This window comes from Primulina eburnea, chromosome 16 (assembly GCF_022965805.1).
Source record: "Primulina eburnea isolate SZY01 chromosome 16, ASM2296580v1, whole genome shotgun sequence".
Classification (NCBI taxonomy): domain Eukaryota; kingdom Viridiplantae; phylum Streptophyta; class Magnoliopsida; order Lamiales; family Gesneriaceae; genus Primulina; species Primulina eburnea.
The window spans coordinates 4,720,060-4,736,942 of NC_133116.1; the positions used below are offsets into that span (position 1 = coordinate 4,720,060).

A 16,883-nucleotide genomic window follows, 5' to 3' on the forward strand; every position below is an offset into this window, starting at 1 on the left:
CCATAGAATTCGTCATTCTCGCGTCATAATTTAGTAATATAAATATCTCGCATGTCTTCAAACCCAAATTAAAACAAAAATTATAACAAAAAAATGTAAATTGTGATTCTAGGCCGTACTTTATTATATAAACCTTAGGTTCGAACCCAACTTAATAATATAAAATATATAATAATATTTTAAAAGATATTGTCATTTTCAGAACCTTCCCAAAATAGAAAGCATTCTCTCGAATAAATATAAAAATCGAAAAAGAGAGGATGATAAAAAGATTCTTTTCTTATGGATAAAAAAATATGGCCACGGAATTGGATATTTGAGAATTTGGCGCACAGAAACTTCAGAGGTGTACTTTTAAAGATATCGACAAAGCCGAGGCCCGAGGGTAAAGGTGTTCATAGATCGGTTTGATATTCGATTTTGAAAATATATAAACTGATATTCGAACTATTTTTTTTTATTTTAGTTCAATTTTATAAAAAAAGATTCGATTTATTCAGTTTTGATAAATATTTTAATTAGTAAATAAAATATAATATAACAACCAACTAAAAAATTTGGTTTAATGAAATAAGTAAATAACAATTAACTAAAAATTAACAAAAATATTCTTTGTCCATTAAATATCATCTCAAAAAACATATAATTTAAATAAAAAAATTTATTAATTAAATTAAATTTTGATTTTTCGATCGGTTCAATTTTGACAAATAAAATATTTTGGATTTACGTTTTATCAAAAATTTAAACGCCCCTAACCAAAAAATATATCTTTTTAAGTCTGGGCACAATTTTAAATCCATTTGGAACATAAGAGTGATTAAAGTTAAGGCAAAAACTTGTGTGAGACGGTCTCACGGGTCATATTTGTGAGACGGATCTTTTATTTGGGTCATCCATGAAAAAGTATTACTTTTTATGCTAAGAGTATTACTTTTTATTGTGAATATGGGTAGGGTTGACCCGTCTCACGGATTAAGATCCGTGAGACGGTCTCACATGAGACTAACTCTAAAGTTAATACACCATTTGATACGAAAGATAAAAAAAAATAATTGATTTTGTTTTTCCAACTCGTAGTCGACGAGATAAAATAAAAGTATAAAATCCATAGGTGAAAAAAGTCTGCTGAGGTGCAGGATTCAGTTCCGTTCCACAAAAATGTTCTCATGGGTTGCTCATGTTCTTTTTTCATGCTGTGTAAGATGTTTTTACAGAATTAGTAAGATTTGCATATCTTCAGCTTTGTTTTTTTATTATAATAAAAACATATATTGTTTTTAATGCAGACTTGGGAACTAAATTTGAATTCAGATAGAGAGCTGTGATTACAACCTGTTAAATTCCACTGTTTACAGGATTGAGCAACTCGTTGGAATCTTGGATCATGAAAACAAAAAAGATTAGCTCATATTGCCAAATAGGCTAAATACATACAGATAAGATACGTATTATACAACTACCACTGTGAATAATAATATTATAGCAGGAAACAATCCACAAAGTTAAAACAGATGCAAGAAATAAACTACCTGATTTTTCAACTATGGACCTCATAAGCGTTACAAGGAAAACAGATGGACCTAATCTCCCGGAAGAATAAACACAAATCGACACCACCGATCTGCATTACGTGTTTCTTTGTGTTGTTGAAGGTTTCCTATATCAGTTTCAATGTTTAAAAGTCGGATTTCATCAGCCTTGTACAAGGTCTTATGGTAATGTCATCAACATCATTATGCTGCTCCACATGAATATAGTCTCTTGTTTTCAAAACCTAGAACATTTTCACATCAAAGCACAAAGATCAGCAACAGTTGATCAAAGTCGAGGATACCAAACCAATTTTATAACTAGGCTTAAGTTCCAGAAGATAATTTTGGCAAAGCTAAAACATAGATCACGCAGAGTCAGCAAATCGAAGAAAGAGATACAAACGGGTAATGACTATGAGCATGTTTCTCACGATGTGACAATTCCACATCAAGCAGAACAGTCACTCTGTTAACAATCTGATCTCGAACATAAAAATTGGCCGTAATTATTTTGCTAGAGGCCAACCACAATTAGTCCAACAATTGAGCAGTTTGTATCCGAGTGAAAAAATTCACCGAGTACCAACTCTCCATTATGCTCTCAAATTTCAGCGACCTTAGCCTTGGTCAGCTAACATCGATTTTGTTTGTACCCTCACATTAGAGTCATTGACAATCCTTTCAGGAGCGAACAATAAATAAACCAAACAAATTATTAATTGAATTTATCAAAGATCAACGATAAAAATTTAAAGCAAGCAAGATTTTTCTTCAAAGACAAGTCGAAACTTACCAATGTTTCAAAAAATAATCTCGAAGCTTCTTTACGTGATTTACCAATCAATAGACTGTCCATGGAAAGAGATTTCCTTCCAAACTCTGCTTCCTTGACAAACATCATTTGGAGATACTTGGAAACAGCCCTATATAACATAACGAAATCACGAACTTACGAAGGTTCTAAGAAAAATAGCATTTGTATGCAAAGAACATCATCCATACAATTTATAAGTTTTTTTAAAAAAATTACACAAACATATGGACTCCATTGTCATCACTCAACACAAATCAAGATCATCAAATTCCTAGTTCTCAACAGGTCTTTGTAATTAATAATTTCATTTAGCAATTCCTGCAAAAGAGATGAATGATTAAGATTCCACTGAGCAAGACATACCAAATCACCACATTGCTACAACTTTTTGAGCACGTAATGTCCAAAGAAAGATTTTAATGACCATTATAAGCCACATATTTCAGTTTCCTAGAATGTGTGAACCAAGTTGTTCAACTCAGCAAGCACTCACATCTAGTATTAGTTAATAAATCGATATTTGCTTTCATTCATTTCATAACATCCACCCACAGATGGCAGCAAATCAGAGACAGAGGTAAAGAAATGTCTTATTGTCAACATATGGATAGTCATCAACAAGAGCATATACCTTGTACGTGAAGACCATCCACTGTTGTCAGTGACTCGTTTCTCTTCACCATCAGGAATATAATCATCAGCTAAATCGTCTAGCTCATCATCATCAACATTCAGAAACTCTGAAACCTCGAAATAGAGCGAGTTAAACCGTGGTAATTCGTGAAGACACAAGCCTAAATTCCAAAGACTGGAGACATGATCATGGAATGAACTTAAACATTAATGTGCCACAACTACAAGGAGTCAAGGACAATCACAACTTGGCACTGCCACAGCCAAACCTGAATCAGGTATGCGCTAGCAACACAGTCAATCGTGGTGGTGTAACTGCATTATAACCAACCAAACAGCAAACATCTTTTACCCTATTTGGCAACTGTGCTTACTAATGTTTCAGATGTTCACTAATGGTAATGCCCTTTATGTACAAAGTTCTCATTTATTTTATTTTATTTTTTAGGCACCATTAGCCATGTATTAGTAGTTCCAACTCTAATCAACATATTGACAAGAAAGAAAATGAATCACATTACTGAGATAGAATCACACCTGTGTCATTTCCAGGAGCCAAATAAAATTCCTGCACGAAATTGAACAAAATTAACCAAAATTACCAATGTCACAAAGTTAAGGGAAGCTTTAGCTCAAACTGAAAACTTCAATTCATAAATATATAGACAAAAGTAACAGTAGAATGATTTCTTAACGTCAGAGTTACATTAATATTTGGCAACAAGGCTATGTAGCATGAATACGGTATCGTTCGTCGATACGATACGGATATGACGATATGATAAATTTTGAAAATATAAGACATGATACGGCTAGGATACGACGATTTTTGAAATATATATAAATATTACACACACACACACCCCCACACTAATGTGCAACTTCATATGAGTGATTTAAGAAGAAAAGGCAAAAAAAAAAGTTTAAATTTTTTTTGGTCGAAACATATGTCCATCGTATCCATGACGTATCCTTGACGCGGATTTTGACGTATCTGACTAGTCAAACCTACAAAAAGTCAACGACACATATTTTGACGTATACGAAACGCGTGGCAAAGAAGGAGAAACTTACATCTCGATCATGAAGGCCGAACCCAGGACTGATTTCATTAATAAAAACATTCTCCTCTTCTTTTTCATCTCCATCAATTACTTGTCCATTTTCTAAATCCATTATTGTGGGGTTCAACCCAACAGTAGGTGTATCAGCCTTCTGCTCCAGTAAAACATCAGGTTCATCGTCATTCAAGGAAGAGTTTTTCTCACAGTTCTCATTTGACCCTGCCTGAAGCATATCAGCTGTATCACTATTCCAATCAGTATGCTCAATTGACTCAGGCTCAGCAATAATATCAGAGGCAGCCGCATTAAAAATATTATCACTTGTTTCCACACCAGTTACGTCCATAACAAGCTCCTGTTGTGAAATATTGGTCTCCACAACATGAATTACCTCAATCTGGTCCTGACTGACATCGCCTTCCTCCAGAATGCTATCTCTTAGCAGAATATTCTCACAGGGAATAGCTATCTCATTATCGCTGACCAAACTCGGTTCACAGTTTGCCCCCATTCCACTATGTTCGGCCACATTAGGCCTACTGAACTTATTGTCACTTTCTATAAACGGACTCAAAACATTCTCAGCATTTCGAGAAGATAAATGTGATTCAACTGTAGTTTCAAGAAAGGTATCATTTTTCTCCTTATAAGAATATAAATTTATATCAGCCACAGTTTCAAGGGAAACAACGTTTTCATTATTTTGAGAAAGTAGCTTCGACACAGCCACAACATCAACAGAAGCATCCATTGCACCACTCTCACAAATTCTGATTCCACCAATATCTCTTACTTTACTGTACAAAGTTGCCAACTCGATTGACATGCCTAAATATATAAACCAAATTAGCAAGAATGCCCTTAAACATTCTTAAGTTTCTACTCACGCACGAATAAATGGCGAAGGAAAACATTAAATTGTCAAGAAAGTGACACTTGCTCCTGTCAAAAATTTCCTCAAATATTCAATAAATAGAGGAAGAAATGAAAATAGGAGGAAATCCAAAGACCAATACAAGCTACTAGTATATTCTACCACAGAGAAATTGATCAACAATTTTGTATGAGTAGCAAAACCAGAAACTTCAAGGAAACTATATCCCAACTAGGTTTGTGAAACCGAACACATTGTTTTGTTAGTACTATATTGTCTATAGCAGAAAATGAATCAGTCACGAAACAAGTACTCTATAAGGACACTTTTCATTATTAAAGGTCTCAACTAGAAAATGAAATTAATATGATGCCAAACAATAAAAAAAGTCGGTCTTCTGAAGAAAAGAGCTTGTGCACAACAGCTCGCAATCAGATTGATAGGTCCTGATATGAACCATATAGAGTTTAATAAAATATCTTTTGAATATTTGAAATTACAAGATAAATACAGCGCAGTAAGGAGGATATTACTATAATAATCTCACCTGTTAGTATTGCTTCCAGGAAAATTTCATCTTCCGAAAACTGTTTTTGAATCATTGAAATTTCAGGGCGTGTGCAAGGAGCTTTCTTTCTTACACGCCGTATGTCTTCAGTGTTTGTCAGCTGCTCTCGTATAGTACTTTCAAGGAACAAAGATAGAGTATTAAGAATAATGAAACAAGCAGCAAGCAAAAAAATCAATACTAAAAGTCAGACACAAAACTTGATGGTTCAGAGCAACGAGGCAGCAAATCCGAATGATTAATATGATGTCATAGAATGCATCACACAAAGAAATAAAATTTCCTATTAAACCTAAATCATTGTTAAAATAATGAAAGAAACTGGTGTAAACAAGAAATAACACAAATGAGAATGAAATCGCCAAAGGTGATAGTGACTACCTATCTTTACCTTATGATAAGTAAAGTCTCAAACACAATCCAGGCCATGCAACATGTTCAACTTTAATATGCAAGCAAGGATAGTGGCATGTCAATAAAGAAAAATATAATATCAATCAAGTCCAAAAAAAGGTACATACTCTCCATGTAAAACCATGGTATCATCCATCAGCACTTTTCTTTTGGGAGGACCTGAACGGGGAGCAGAACGATTACGTTTCATAGATGTCACCTCAGAAAAAGCAGGTGTGGGCTTCACTTTCATAACTGACGATCTTCTTCCAACTGAAAAAGTAATTTTCTAATAAAATTAGAAACCAGTCAGTAGAAATCTAGTTGATGAAGAAAGTACTATGTACCTAAAATGGAAGACAACAAATCATCATCATCAGGAATAGACTCTGCAGTTCTTTTAACACGAACTAGTCTCGAAGATTCAGCAGAATTCAGACTCTGCTCTGTCAGAGTACTTTCAGTAAAGCAGCGTTTTTTACCCGTTAAGGTTTTGCTGCCAGCATCACCTTCATCAAGCCCTTCAAAGTCCTTTGGCAAAACCTCTTCAAGCATGTTTGTATGTAGATCTGCACACCCATCAGGTACTGAAAGCAGTTTCTCAGGAGCAGGTATCTGAGATTCCTCAAAACTATTTGAATTTTCGACTAGCCTTCCCTGAGAATTTGTGTTACACACTTGACCATCAGGTTGACTGGATGACTCGTCAATATCTTTATGTGATAATTGTTCTTGCATGTGATTTGCCTTCAACCTTTGTTCTGGATTATCATTGATAAAATTAAGGCCATTGGTATCAAATCAAAGAGATTTACACATGGAAATGACAATCACTGCTATGCACAACCAAATATGTTTAGGGAAACTATCGATCAAACCACATGCATGCTTATTAGTGATATTTTCCTTTTTCGCAAAAGGGATTTCAATTTCAGGATTTTTGCGATATTAAAAATACAATTATGTTTATTACATAATCATTAAATGAAATAAATGAACTTGAGAATAGACCAAAAAAAACACAAGGATATAGGTGTAGTTATTCTGGGTGGTATTTGTAAACTGAAAAAGGTCACACAGAAAAACTAAAGATAGTTATGATGATATTCTCTTGCTTAATTTATAGTGTGGATAAGCCAGGGCGTAATTTGGAACTTCCACTTTGTCGTAGATTATCAAGTATTATGCTTGATTAACCAACCTGTTATAGCTGTCTCCCTTCCAGACGTAGCCAAAGCAGTGATATCAGTGAGTACATTAGCATCAGCGGACATGCTACATCCAGAATTTGTAATATCAGGTTGTTCCAAATTTGAATTGCATGGCCTGAGAAATGAGGTTTCACTTGTCGCAATATTTTCAAGAACATCCTGTTTAAAAACAGAGGAATCTGTAGGTTCCTGATAACCCTGAGTTAGGATATTGAGATATGATTTCTCATTATTCGGTGCACTTCCGAAACTTCCGATCACTTCAACCCCAAGTGATGATTGATCTTTTATTGCAACACTCTCAGAGTCAATCGTATTGAGACCTTCATCATCACATGGCTCATCCACTACACGACAATGTGGTGTCTCTTTATTGACAGTTTCATTCGCTATATCTACCCTATAGTTAACATCAGATGCCTCAATCTGATCAGCCAACACAGAAGAGGGCTTATACACTGATGAGGACTCATCTAACGATACACGTTCAACATGAGCCTCAATGAAGGTAGATTCTCCCTGTTGTTTCGAGTCTTTGATTTCCAGGACACCTGATTGGTATCCATTCCCCCCTAGTGGAACATGACGAGTTGCACCACAATTCGTATCATCACGTGAACCTCGGTGTATTTCTTGTTTATCCTCACACATAATACTTTTTGAATTATCTCGCAAATTAGATTCAGTTAAATGATATTCTGATTCCAGATGGTCATCACATGCTGAAACCTCTTGAACACTGGAGAGATTTGGTTCCTCTACCAGTCTAGGAGTACATGGAGCATGAGCATTGTCCACGAGATCAGTGAATTCATCAGCACCATCAACCTGCATAAGAAAGTCACCAAAGAAAAATCAAATTTCTACGCAATGCACATTTCAACTTGTTGTGAAACAAACCAAGAGAAGCAATAAAAATATTGTTAATGAAATATTTTCTATAATCACAATATCAATGAGAATTGAGAAATGCAAAATGAAGGATGGATGACAGCCCAGCTATCTATTAAAATAATTATAGAGCTCCAAAATTACCATGTTTTCTAAATTGATATCATTATCTTCATATTGCCCATCTTGCCTGGGAGTGGCAATTGATCCAAATGTGGCCTGAGGTTCAGCACTGGTATCACAAAGATGTTGTGTCATCAGTATGCTTTTATAAAGTAAAGAACTGAGCACAGCATCTATCACCATTGAATAATACAAGCTGATTAAAACTGATAATAGGAAATAAAAATATTTTAGACAGACGAATAATGATGGGCAGTTAGGTTCATTTAAATTTCAGATAGAGCAGTAACAGAATCAGAAGACTGTTCAGATGATAATGCACCATTAGCAATTTTAAAGAAAAAGGGTATTAGCACAATTCACTTTGTTTCTATAATTTGATAATGCAACATATTCTCATATTTCTTTTTTTATAAGAAATGTTTTTTTATTAATATATGATACGAATTAAGTGCATCAAGGGACTAGTAGACCACTTTCATCATCAAGTACATAGTATCAAGGTTGTATTAATGATACACATAAGCTCAATCTCGCAATATATCTAATATCGAGGCATTCTTGAAGTCATCATGAGTGTTGATCCACATAGCAATTTTGATCTTGATTTTTTCCCAACAATGCTCTCTAGTTTTTATGTTATCATCAAAAATTTTTCTATTTCTTTCCAGCCATACTAACAATGAACCACGACTTGCCAAAATATTCTTCCCCTCGTACCAGTTAGTTGTCCTAAATCTATAGAGAATAAATCCCTCGTTGACTTCGGCATCACCCAAACCAATCCAAGCTCTTGCAAAGCTCTAGCCCACAATCCGGTCGTGAATGGACAATAGATGAGCATATGATCCTGAGTTTCTATTTCATTTCTTCACAACACACACCAATTTGGGGTCATAGCGATTGAGGGACATTTTTTTTGCATCATCTCCGAGGTCGGTAGCTTACCCTGAGTTGCTGTCCACGATAATACCTGAATCTTTTTTGGAACCGGAACCTTCGAAATATGATGGAAAAGAGGAAAAATGGGAAAACGAGTATGGGGAAAAAAGACTCGAAAAAGGATTTGACAAGAATCCCCTCTCCACACACGAAAATCATCTACCCCTTCAATCAACCTAGTTCTCTCTAACGCACCTAATAACTCGGACAACTGAAAAAGCTCTTCATCTCTGACAACCCTTTTAAAATGAAAATCCCATGATTGAGTAGACGTGGCATTATCAAAATGGGCAAAATGAAAAATAGGCAAATTATGAAACGCTGATAACTGAAATAATGCCGGAAAAAGTTCTTTAAAAGAATAATCCACCCACCACCTGTCTTCCCAAATTATAGCCTTGTTACCTCCTCTCACCTTAATTGAAATGCGCCGCTGAAAAGTCGGGTATATTCGGGAAATAAACTTCCATAGGCACCTGAACATAACGTTTCTTGCCAACCCCACCATCCCACCCATTCTCTTGTAAACCATATATACTTACAATGATTTTCTTCCACAACGTCCCATTGTCCGCATAAAATCTCCACCACATCTTCCCCGACATGGCCTTGTTTCTCAAGATAATATTCCCAACACCCAATCCGCCTTTTTCCTTAGGTTTGCACAGATGTTCCCACACGCCCAAGTGGCTATGTACATCAATCCTCGGTATTGTCGAGCAAAGAACAATAAAAAAATAGATGGATAAACATCAATCCTCGGTATTGTGCAAATTATGAAGTATGGAAGCAAAATAATGACCAAAGCCACTAAAAACAATTAATCCCATTTCCATTAGAATGCACTGTTTCACCCATCCAAACATGTTCCAAATAACCCATACATTTTACATCACCCCAAGCTTAAGGCATGCCCAAAATATCAAACGATATGGTTTACACATATCAAAAGGGCATTTTCTCTTGAAAATCGAATTGCAAAATGAATAATGTATTCTAAGCATCCAATGTTGATTAAGGATCAATGAGAGCTGAAGAATGAGATCAACACAAGGAGACACCATGGCGTTACCAGGTCTTTCCCACTTGGCATCGCCAAGACCACATATTGTTCGATCTTGGAAATAGATCATGGAGAAATTCTTAAGAAAACTTAGGTGTCAACAATAGATGGAAATCCAGGAGAGAAATAGAGAGGAGACAGCAAAAAGGCCCATAGTAGAGGGGTATCTGGTGTGAACTATGAAGGAGTTACGGCTGCTGGAAAATAGGCTCAAAAAGGGTTTACATGGTAAGGCAAGAACTATTAGGTTTACGAAAAGCAGGTCACGATTTCTGATAAGGTCAAACAGCAAAAATTCAACATTAGCGTTTAATTGGAATTCATGAATTTTGATAATTGTGCAAAAATTGATTCTGAACTTATAATTTATTATTATTTATATCTATCAATTCTTGGAACCAAATACAATCGATTCTCGACAATACAATCGATTCTCGACCTAATTGATCCAAAGCCACAATGATAACACTACGTAAAATGGACTAATATATCATGCATCAGTTGCATCTTATCTATCACTTCAAGTCTGTTAAACATTCAATTGCAAAAAGGGTACATGTGCGTGAACATACCGTGAAATATGATTGACAATCCAAAAAATTCCAAACACTGATATAAATTGAATAGAGAAAGGAAATCACTTAAACAACACAAGTGGTAAAGGTTAACCAACCTCTCATTAGCATGATCTGCAGAGCCAATTTTGTGCAAAAATAATTCCTGCATGCAAATGTTCAACTGATTAGAAAAGCAAAAGTGGAAAGATATTTATAAGAGCTAAGTATACATAACCACACATAACCACGATCAAATAAAATTTAGAATCTTGGGATCTGTCCATCAGAGGTTTTCACCAGCCAAGTCACTTCCATCATCATCATTCAAAATGTAAATACATTTAGCAAATAACTTCTTACACTCAAAAGGTTATTGCAAATTAGCAAAACTTCACTAAAGTCCTTCACTCACAAACAGTTTCAGAAGTAGAATATGATTTTCAATTTGAAAATATTTAGACAGTCCAAAGTGTAAATGTACATATTGCTGAAGATTTTGCAGATTTTGACGTCAGCTCACACCAGAACAAAGTATCATAAAACAAATTCACTCAGTTTCATAGGTATAGAGGCTCACAGAACCAAAAACAAGTCCCATCCCGCTAAGTATCAAAATCAAAGTATTCCAGGTGTTCCATAAATACATAAATAGTCAAATAACTGAGATGGGCTTGATAAAGTCGTAGTTTACTGCAGTAATGTTACCTAGTTAGATGTAATAATAAGGAAAAATAGGGAACATTGCTATAAAACCAAATAAAAAAAATTCACATCCGAAACACGCTAGTAGTTTTTGAATTAATATTGAGAACCCATTATCTATTTTTCAAACCAAAAAAACCCAGAATATCAAAAGGCATAATTTTCATTCCCAAAATATCCTTGAACAACTTGATTTACGATCAATTAAATTTTAAATTAAACGATATATTTTTAAATAATTAGAATACAAAGTTATTTTATAAAAAAAAATAATTTAGTTACACTAATAGAATTAATGAATATTTAAAATTCAATAGTATGATATTAATATGCAATAGAATATAACTAATTATTTAACCAATTTCTTGGTAAAATTTATTTATTGATGCCCAATTTATAAGATTTTAATTTAAATCTCTATTTTAAATTAATTTAATTCCGTATAGATTTTTTTTTTAAGCAAAATAAATCGTGTGTGAATAAACACGCATATAAAAGTTGTATGATTAAATAATAAGTTAAAGAAGAAAATTAAATTTGAGTTAATTTATTAAAAAACTGAAATTTAATACATTGTCTAAAATAAAATTTAATTAATAGTTGCTTGACATATAAGTAATGGCTGTTTTGGTACAGAAATAATAAATTTTAGCAATATGGGTATTATGGAAATAAAAATTGTAGAAATGGATATTTCAGATAAATAAATAAAAAATTGGTAGGATTTATTGGATATGCAAATTTTTATATTGGGATTTTATGTAATTTTTTCCAAAAGATAATAAAACAAATGTAAGAAAATTAAATACAAGCCGTCTTTTGGGTAAAGTCAAACGTCTATTCCTGATAAGAATTAGTAAGAACATAGAAATATTTTTCCCCAAAAAAATTTTTGGGTTTTGCTCATATATAAGGTAAAGTAAATCAGATTCTGAGAATCAAAAAAGTTAGTTCAAGTTCACGAAAAGAAAGAAGTTTCAATCGCTCGACATAATGGAAAAGTTTCCATAAAACCCATTAAAAATAATTTCACATCCAAAAGTCCCAGAAAATTATTCATATATTAAAAAAAACTCCAAGTTGGCTTTCTGCTGATTAAAAAACCCGAAAAATCAAATTTTAATAAATTTCCCCTAAATTGCCCTTGATTACCTTAATTTTTAAAACAAAAATTTATAAATTCGTGTTAACTAACAAATTATTGTTCAAAAATTACATAAAATATAAAATTCTTACAAAATTAATTTCATATAAATAACATAAATTAATTATATGAAAATCAAATATATGAATAGAAATATAAATAATTATTATTGAAACTTAATCAAAATAAAATTAAAACTAGTGAAAAATTAATTTCTTGTCCCAACAGAATTTAATTATAGAGTTACATTATATCATTTACTTTTAATAACAAGAACATATTGGTTAATACTGATACTGAGAAAAAAAAAGAAATATTGGATTCCTGCAACAAATTTGATAACAGAGTATTAAATTGATTTATCCATTAAACCCCAAATATAATAAATAATTTACTCATCAAATAAATCTAAATTTATTTGATGGAAAATTGTCGACAAATTGGATTTTATAGTATGCAAAAATAAAATGAGTTTTAAGGAAAAAATTGTTAGGATTTTCAGGTAATTTTCACTAATTATTAAATATTTATGTTCTACACCAGTAATAGATATATCACGTATAACCTATAGGCTATATGAGTATATTACCAATAAAATTCTCCACGTTAGCACCATAAGATAATAACATGTCTACAGCAGTTCAAAATTAAAAGAAAGGAAACATAATAACAGCATCTACAGAGCAGTGTACCTCGTCAAGGTCCAATCCAGATGCATCACCATCTCCAAATCTCTCTATGAACAACATAAGCAACAATAAGGAATTAAAGACCAAGAATGCATGAAGAAGCATCACAATCTAATGAAAAAAAATATATAACTTCATATTTGGGTTGCTGGAATTACTTTCCACAAGAAATATAAGGAAAATGATGCAACAGTTTTTAAAAAAAGCTAATACGGAACACTATTGGAGAATTGCAAGGATAGCCCTAACCATCAAGACCAAACTTTGATGTTGAGTAACTGACGCCCTCCATGGAATCTTGAAGGGTGATTTGCTCCCTTGAACTAATATGATGATCCACATAGTTGCTGCAAATTAAGAGTTCACATGTGAGTCAAAACATATCATTTCAAAAATAAAATCACATAATGTTCTCCCCGAGTCCTCTAAAAAATCATAGTGATCCAGTCAACCGCCCAATTTTAGGGATGTCTCGGTGTCTTATATAATGTCATGCATCTCATCTAGATAGAAACCAGTCTTTCTTTATCTGAGAGAGACAGTAGTTCCAATCAATTATCAAGCCAATGACTTGACTTGTGTATGCAATATGCATATGTTGACAAGTAGTAGGCCACAAATTTAATAACTGGCAGATCTTCAAAAAAAAAAATCGATTTAGCTTTTTTATTAAGCAGATGGCAAACCTATATTAGGATGAGTCAATACATGTGTAATCTATCGTGAAAAGATTATGCATCCAAGTTGAGTAGTAATTTTCTTTTGCTTTGTAACATTAGTAATTAGTAGGAATGATATCTTATCTTTCAATTTTTCATATTGAATTTATAATAAGCTTCTTTTCTTCTCCAAAGATTGAAGCTCATTTAAATGATGTCGTAGCTCTCTCATGAAAAACTAAAAACAGTGAGAGCTAACCCATGTAAAATATCATTATCTGGAAGCTCAAAATCATCAAGATCAAATGTCTCTGGCAAGGTTATGGAGTGATAAGGCGCCTTTGATTGTTCTGGAGGTAAATCCACAGCAGTAGAGCGAAAAGCCTGCTTGATTTTGAGTAAAGCCTCACTGCAATCGTCAAAGAGGTAGTTCACCTTTCTATTATATATTCTCACCACACCAAGCAGAAGATGGCTGGACAACCGAAGCGCAATCGGCACCTCAGGAAAAATTATAGAATCTGCACGAGATAATCAAATTAAATTCCATGATGTAAAAAATGACCACCATAACAATAAGAAAGGAACCATTACTTAGGAATGTACAGAAGTTCCAATATTTTTATATACAGAAAGGAGATTAATAAGGTAAACAATTTCAAAAATTGGAAGTGGAAATAATATTTTCATAATTGATAAAATAACATATGCTTTAGCAAAACTGCCCAAAATAAAATAAAAAGGAAACAGCAATCAACAACCTTTTAGTGACTCAATTTATGAATTAAATATGTAGCATCAAATGAATAGGTTCAGATCCATGCGATTTCAATTTTCCTATGCTTTTGTAAAACAAGACAGTTATTACGGCCAGAGAACAGAAGAAAACTGCCTTTTCCTGAAGCATCTGCCGGTCCCTCTCATTCTTCCCGGAAGGCAGAGTGGCAGACATTGAATTACCAGGTGGAAAGTTCAGATTCAGTAAAATGTAGTGTTGTGGGCTCCCAATATATTTAGCTCAATTTTACATCCCCTTCGATTCAGATACTTCACTAATCAATCGTCAAACCAAGCAATTCTTTCCAAGTTCAAACAAAAATCAGGTTTGTCTGCTGCAAAGTAACCTCTTAAGTCAACAAATATAAAAACATCCATACACACATCCTCAAAAATTATGAAATACGACATATTTCTCACAAGTAAAAGAAATGTGATTCTTCCTTACTAGTGCCAAATATTTCTATTTAAAATAAATTTGAGTTTCCTAATAACCTCTTTAATATCTGTCACGAAAAATGGAAAGAGTGATGAAAAGAATAGAGTGCCCTTCATTCATAGTATACTAAGGTTTCAACAATCCAATCTAAGCTCGATACTCGCATAGTTAGTGATTATTTCAAAAATTATAATAAGTATTAGCTTCGCATTAACTTCTTCTTCCTGTAATAATTAATAAGCGTACATTCTTATGCACATTAAATTAGCCATAGTGTACAATAAGGCACACCAGTAGTACGAAAATTGATATTTTCTCCTCAAGTTCTGAATATAAGAAAACAAAAGCTCCAACTTGCACCGGATTGCAATTATTTAACTCCAAATTTGAATTCACGGACAACCAAATAGCCACATAATCAGAGTTTCTATTTCAAATATATCAATCAAAATATGCATTTCAAAATTACAAATTTAGATTTTAAATCAAATTATTGTCACCAAGGGCGTGCAAATCTAGGATGAGAACATTCATAAAATAAACATAGATATATAGCATCAATTAGATTTGAAAAGAGGGGGAAACTAGAGCTTTACCGACAGATACTCCAATATCAGTATCAGCAACCTGATTCTTTCTAAGCTTCCGCTCCAAATGTGCCGCTATCCATATGGTCCCCAGCGGTCCTTTCTTCGCCAATATGAATTGTGAATAAAACATTTCTCCTTTTGTCTTCTAGAACGAACTAGTAATCATTCACTCATACAAACTACTCACTCCGATATCTTATTTTACTTCTAAGTATCTATTCGCGTTGCATACACAACATTCAAAACCAAGAATACAGAAACCCTAATTTCAACTACACAAAATATAAAACACCGAACTTTTCGCTTGAACCAGACCCGTCAGTCAAGTTAAGCAGAACCAGCACTCAAATCCAACCCTGGCAGCAAAACCCTACAGAAAGCCCCCTTGATTATGCATAGAAGCCCACGTATCACAGGTAAACACACACTCAAAAAACCCTCGAAACGGTAAAATCTCAGGCTCCCCGGAAAAATTCATCAAAACTATGAGCTCAAACGACGCATATAAGCTCAAATTGAGATACCGAGTCTCCAAATGAAGTAAGATCAACCCGCGGCAGCTTGTGCATATACAAAACACGTGTATACACAAAACAATCCTATGCGTAATCTGTATACGGCAGCACGAGGTGTGAAAGTGAGAGAGAAACTTGGATTTGGGTATAATCCTCGCGAAATTCAAATGAATATAGATTTTCAGCGCTTAAAATCTCTTTCTTCTAAATTTTTCGAGCTTTTTTTTAAACGAAGGCCCCCTTCCAGGTTCGAATTCTGAAATAGGAAAGTCAATAGTGTGGACTGGCCTTGAGATTACTTGTATTCTTCTCTTGGTCGAGAATCAACGGTCGAGATTTCAAGATTGGGGTACCTGCTTTAGGACAGCCGGAGGATCGCGTGGGGCATTTCAGACACAACAATGACAGCGCGTGACGTTAGTACTCTCACCCTGAGCGGTCCGCTACTTTTTCTGGTTTGTGTGCTGTGGAAGAGTAGATAATTCACAAGAATAAATAATACGAAAAATGAAATAGTTAAATAAATAAAATATACTTAAGCCCAAAATTAATTACCACGATTTTTTTATATTTTACATTAGATAATCGATTTTTAAATCCCCTCCCAAGAAATTCAATTAACCCAAATACAAAGCGAAAATCGATTTTAAATCAGTTAAATTTTTCAAGTTTTCCTGAAAAAAAAATATTTTTTGCCAGA

The 16,883-nt window shown here is 33.7% G+C and overlaps 1 protein-coding gene across 1 annotated transcript; it reads right to left on the reverse strand.

The window, feature by feature from the left end:
- Positions 1–1,388: 1,388 nt before the first annotated feature.
- On the reverse strand, positions 1,389–16,475 carry LOC140817002 (sister chromatid cohesion 1 protein 4-like). Its single transcript, XM_073176553.1, has 15 exons — positions 15,675–16,475; positions 14,122–14,383; positions 13,453–13,550; positions 13,207–13,250; positions 10,785–10,831; positions 8,128–8,215; positions 7,083–7,920; positions 6,229–6,642; positions 6,010–6,154; positions 5,468–5,604; positions 4,057–4,874; positions 3,520–3,550; positions 2,981–3,089; positions 2,329–2,458; positions 1,389–1,777 (listed from the first exon to the last, which is right to left on the reverse strand). Exons 1-15 carry the CDS (start codon positions 15,796–15,798, stop codon positions 1,679–1,681), a joined length of 3,384 nt encoding a protein of 1,127 aa, XP_073032654.1. The 5' UTR covers positions 15,799–16,475; the 3' UTR covers positions 1,389–1,678.
- Positions 16,476–16,883: the final 408 nt, after the last annotated feature.

Bases quoted from the DNA above. Each gene is read 5' to 3' on its own strand.
- LOC140817002 (XM_073176553.1), bottom strand. From the start codon at position 15,798: ATGTTTTATTCACAATTCATATTGGCGAAGAAAGGACCGCTGGGGACC. The intron at 14,384-15,674 runs GTAAAGCTCTAG...TATCTCGTGCAG, and splicing joins TGATATTGGAGTATCTGTCG to ATTCTATAATTTTTCCTGAG. The intron at 5,605-6,009 runs GTATGTACCTTT...GTTCCTTGAAAG, and splicing joins ACCATGGTTTTACATGGAGA to TACTATACGAGAGCAGCTGA.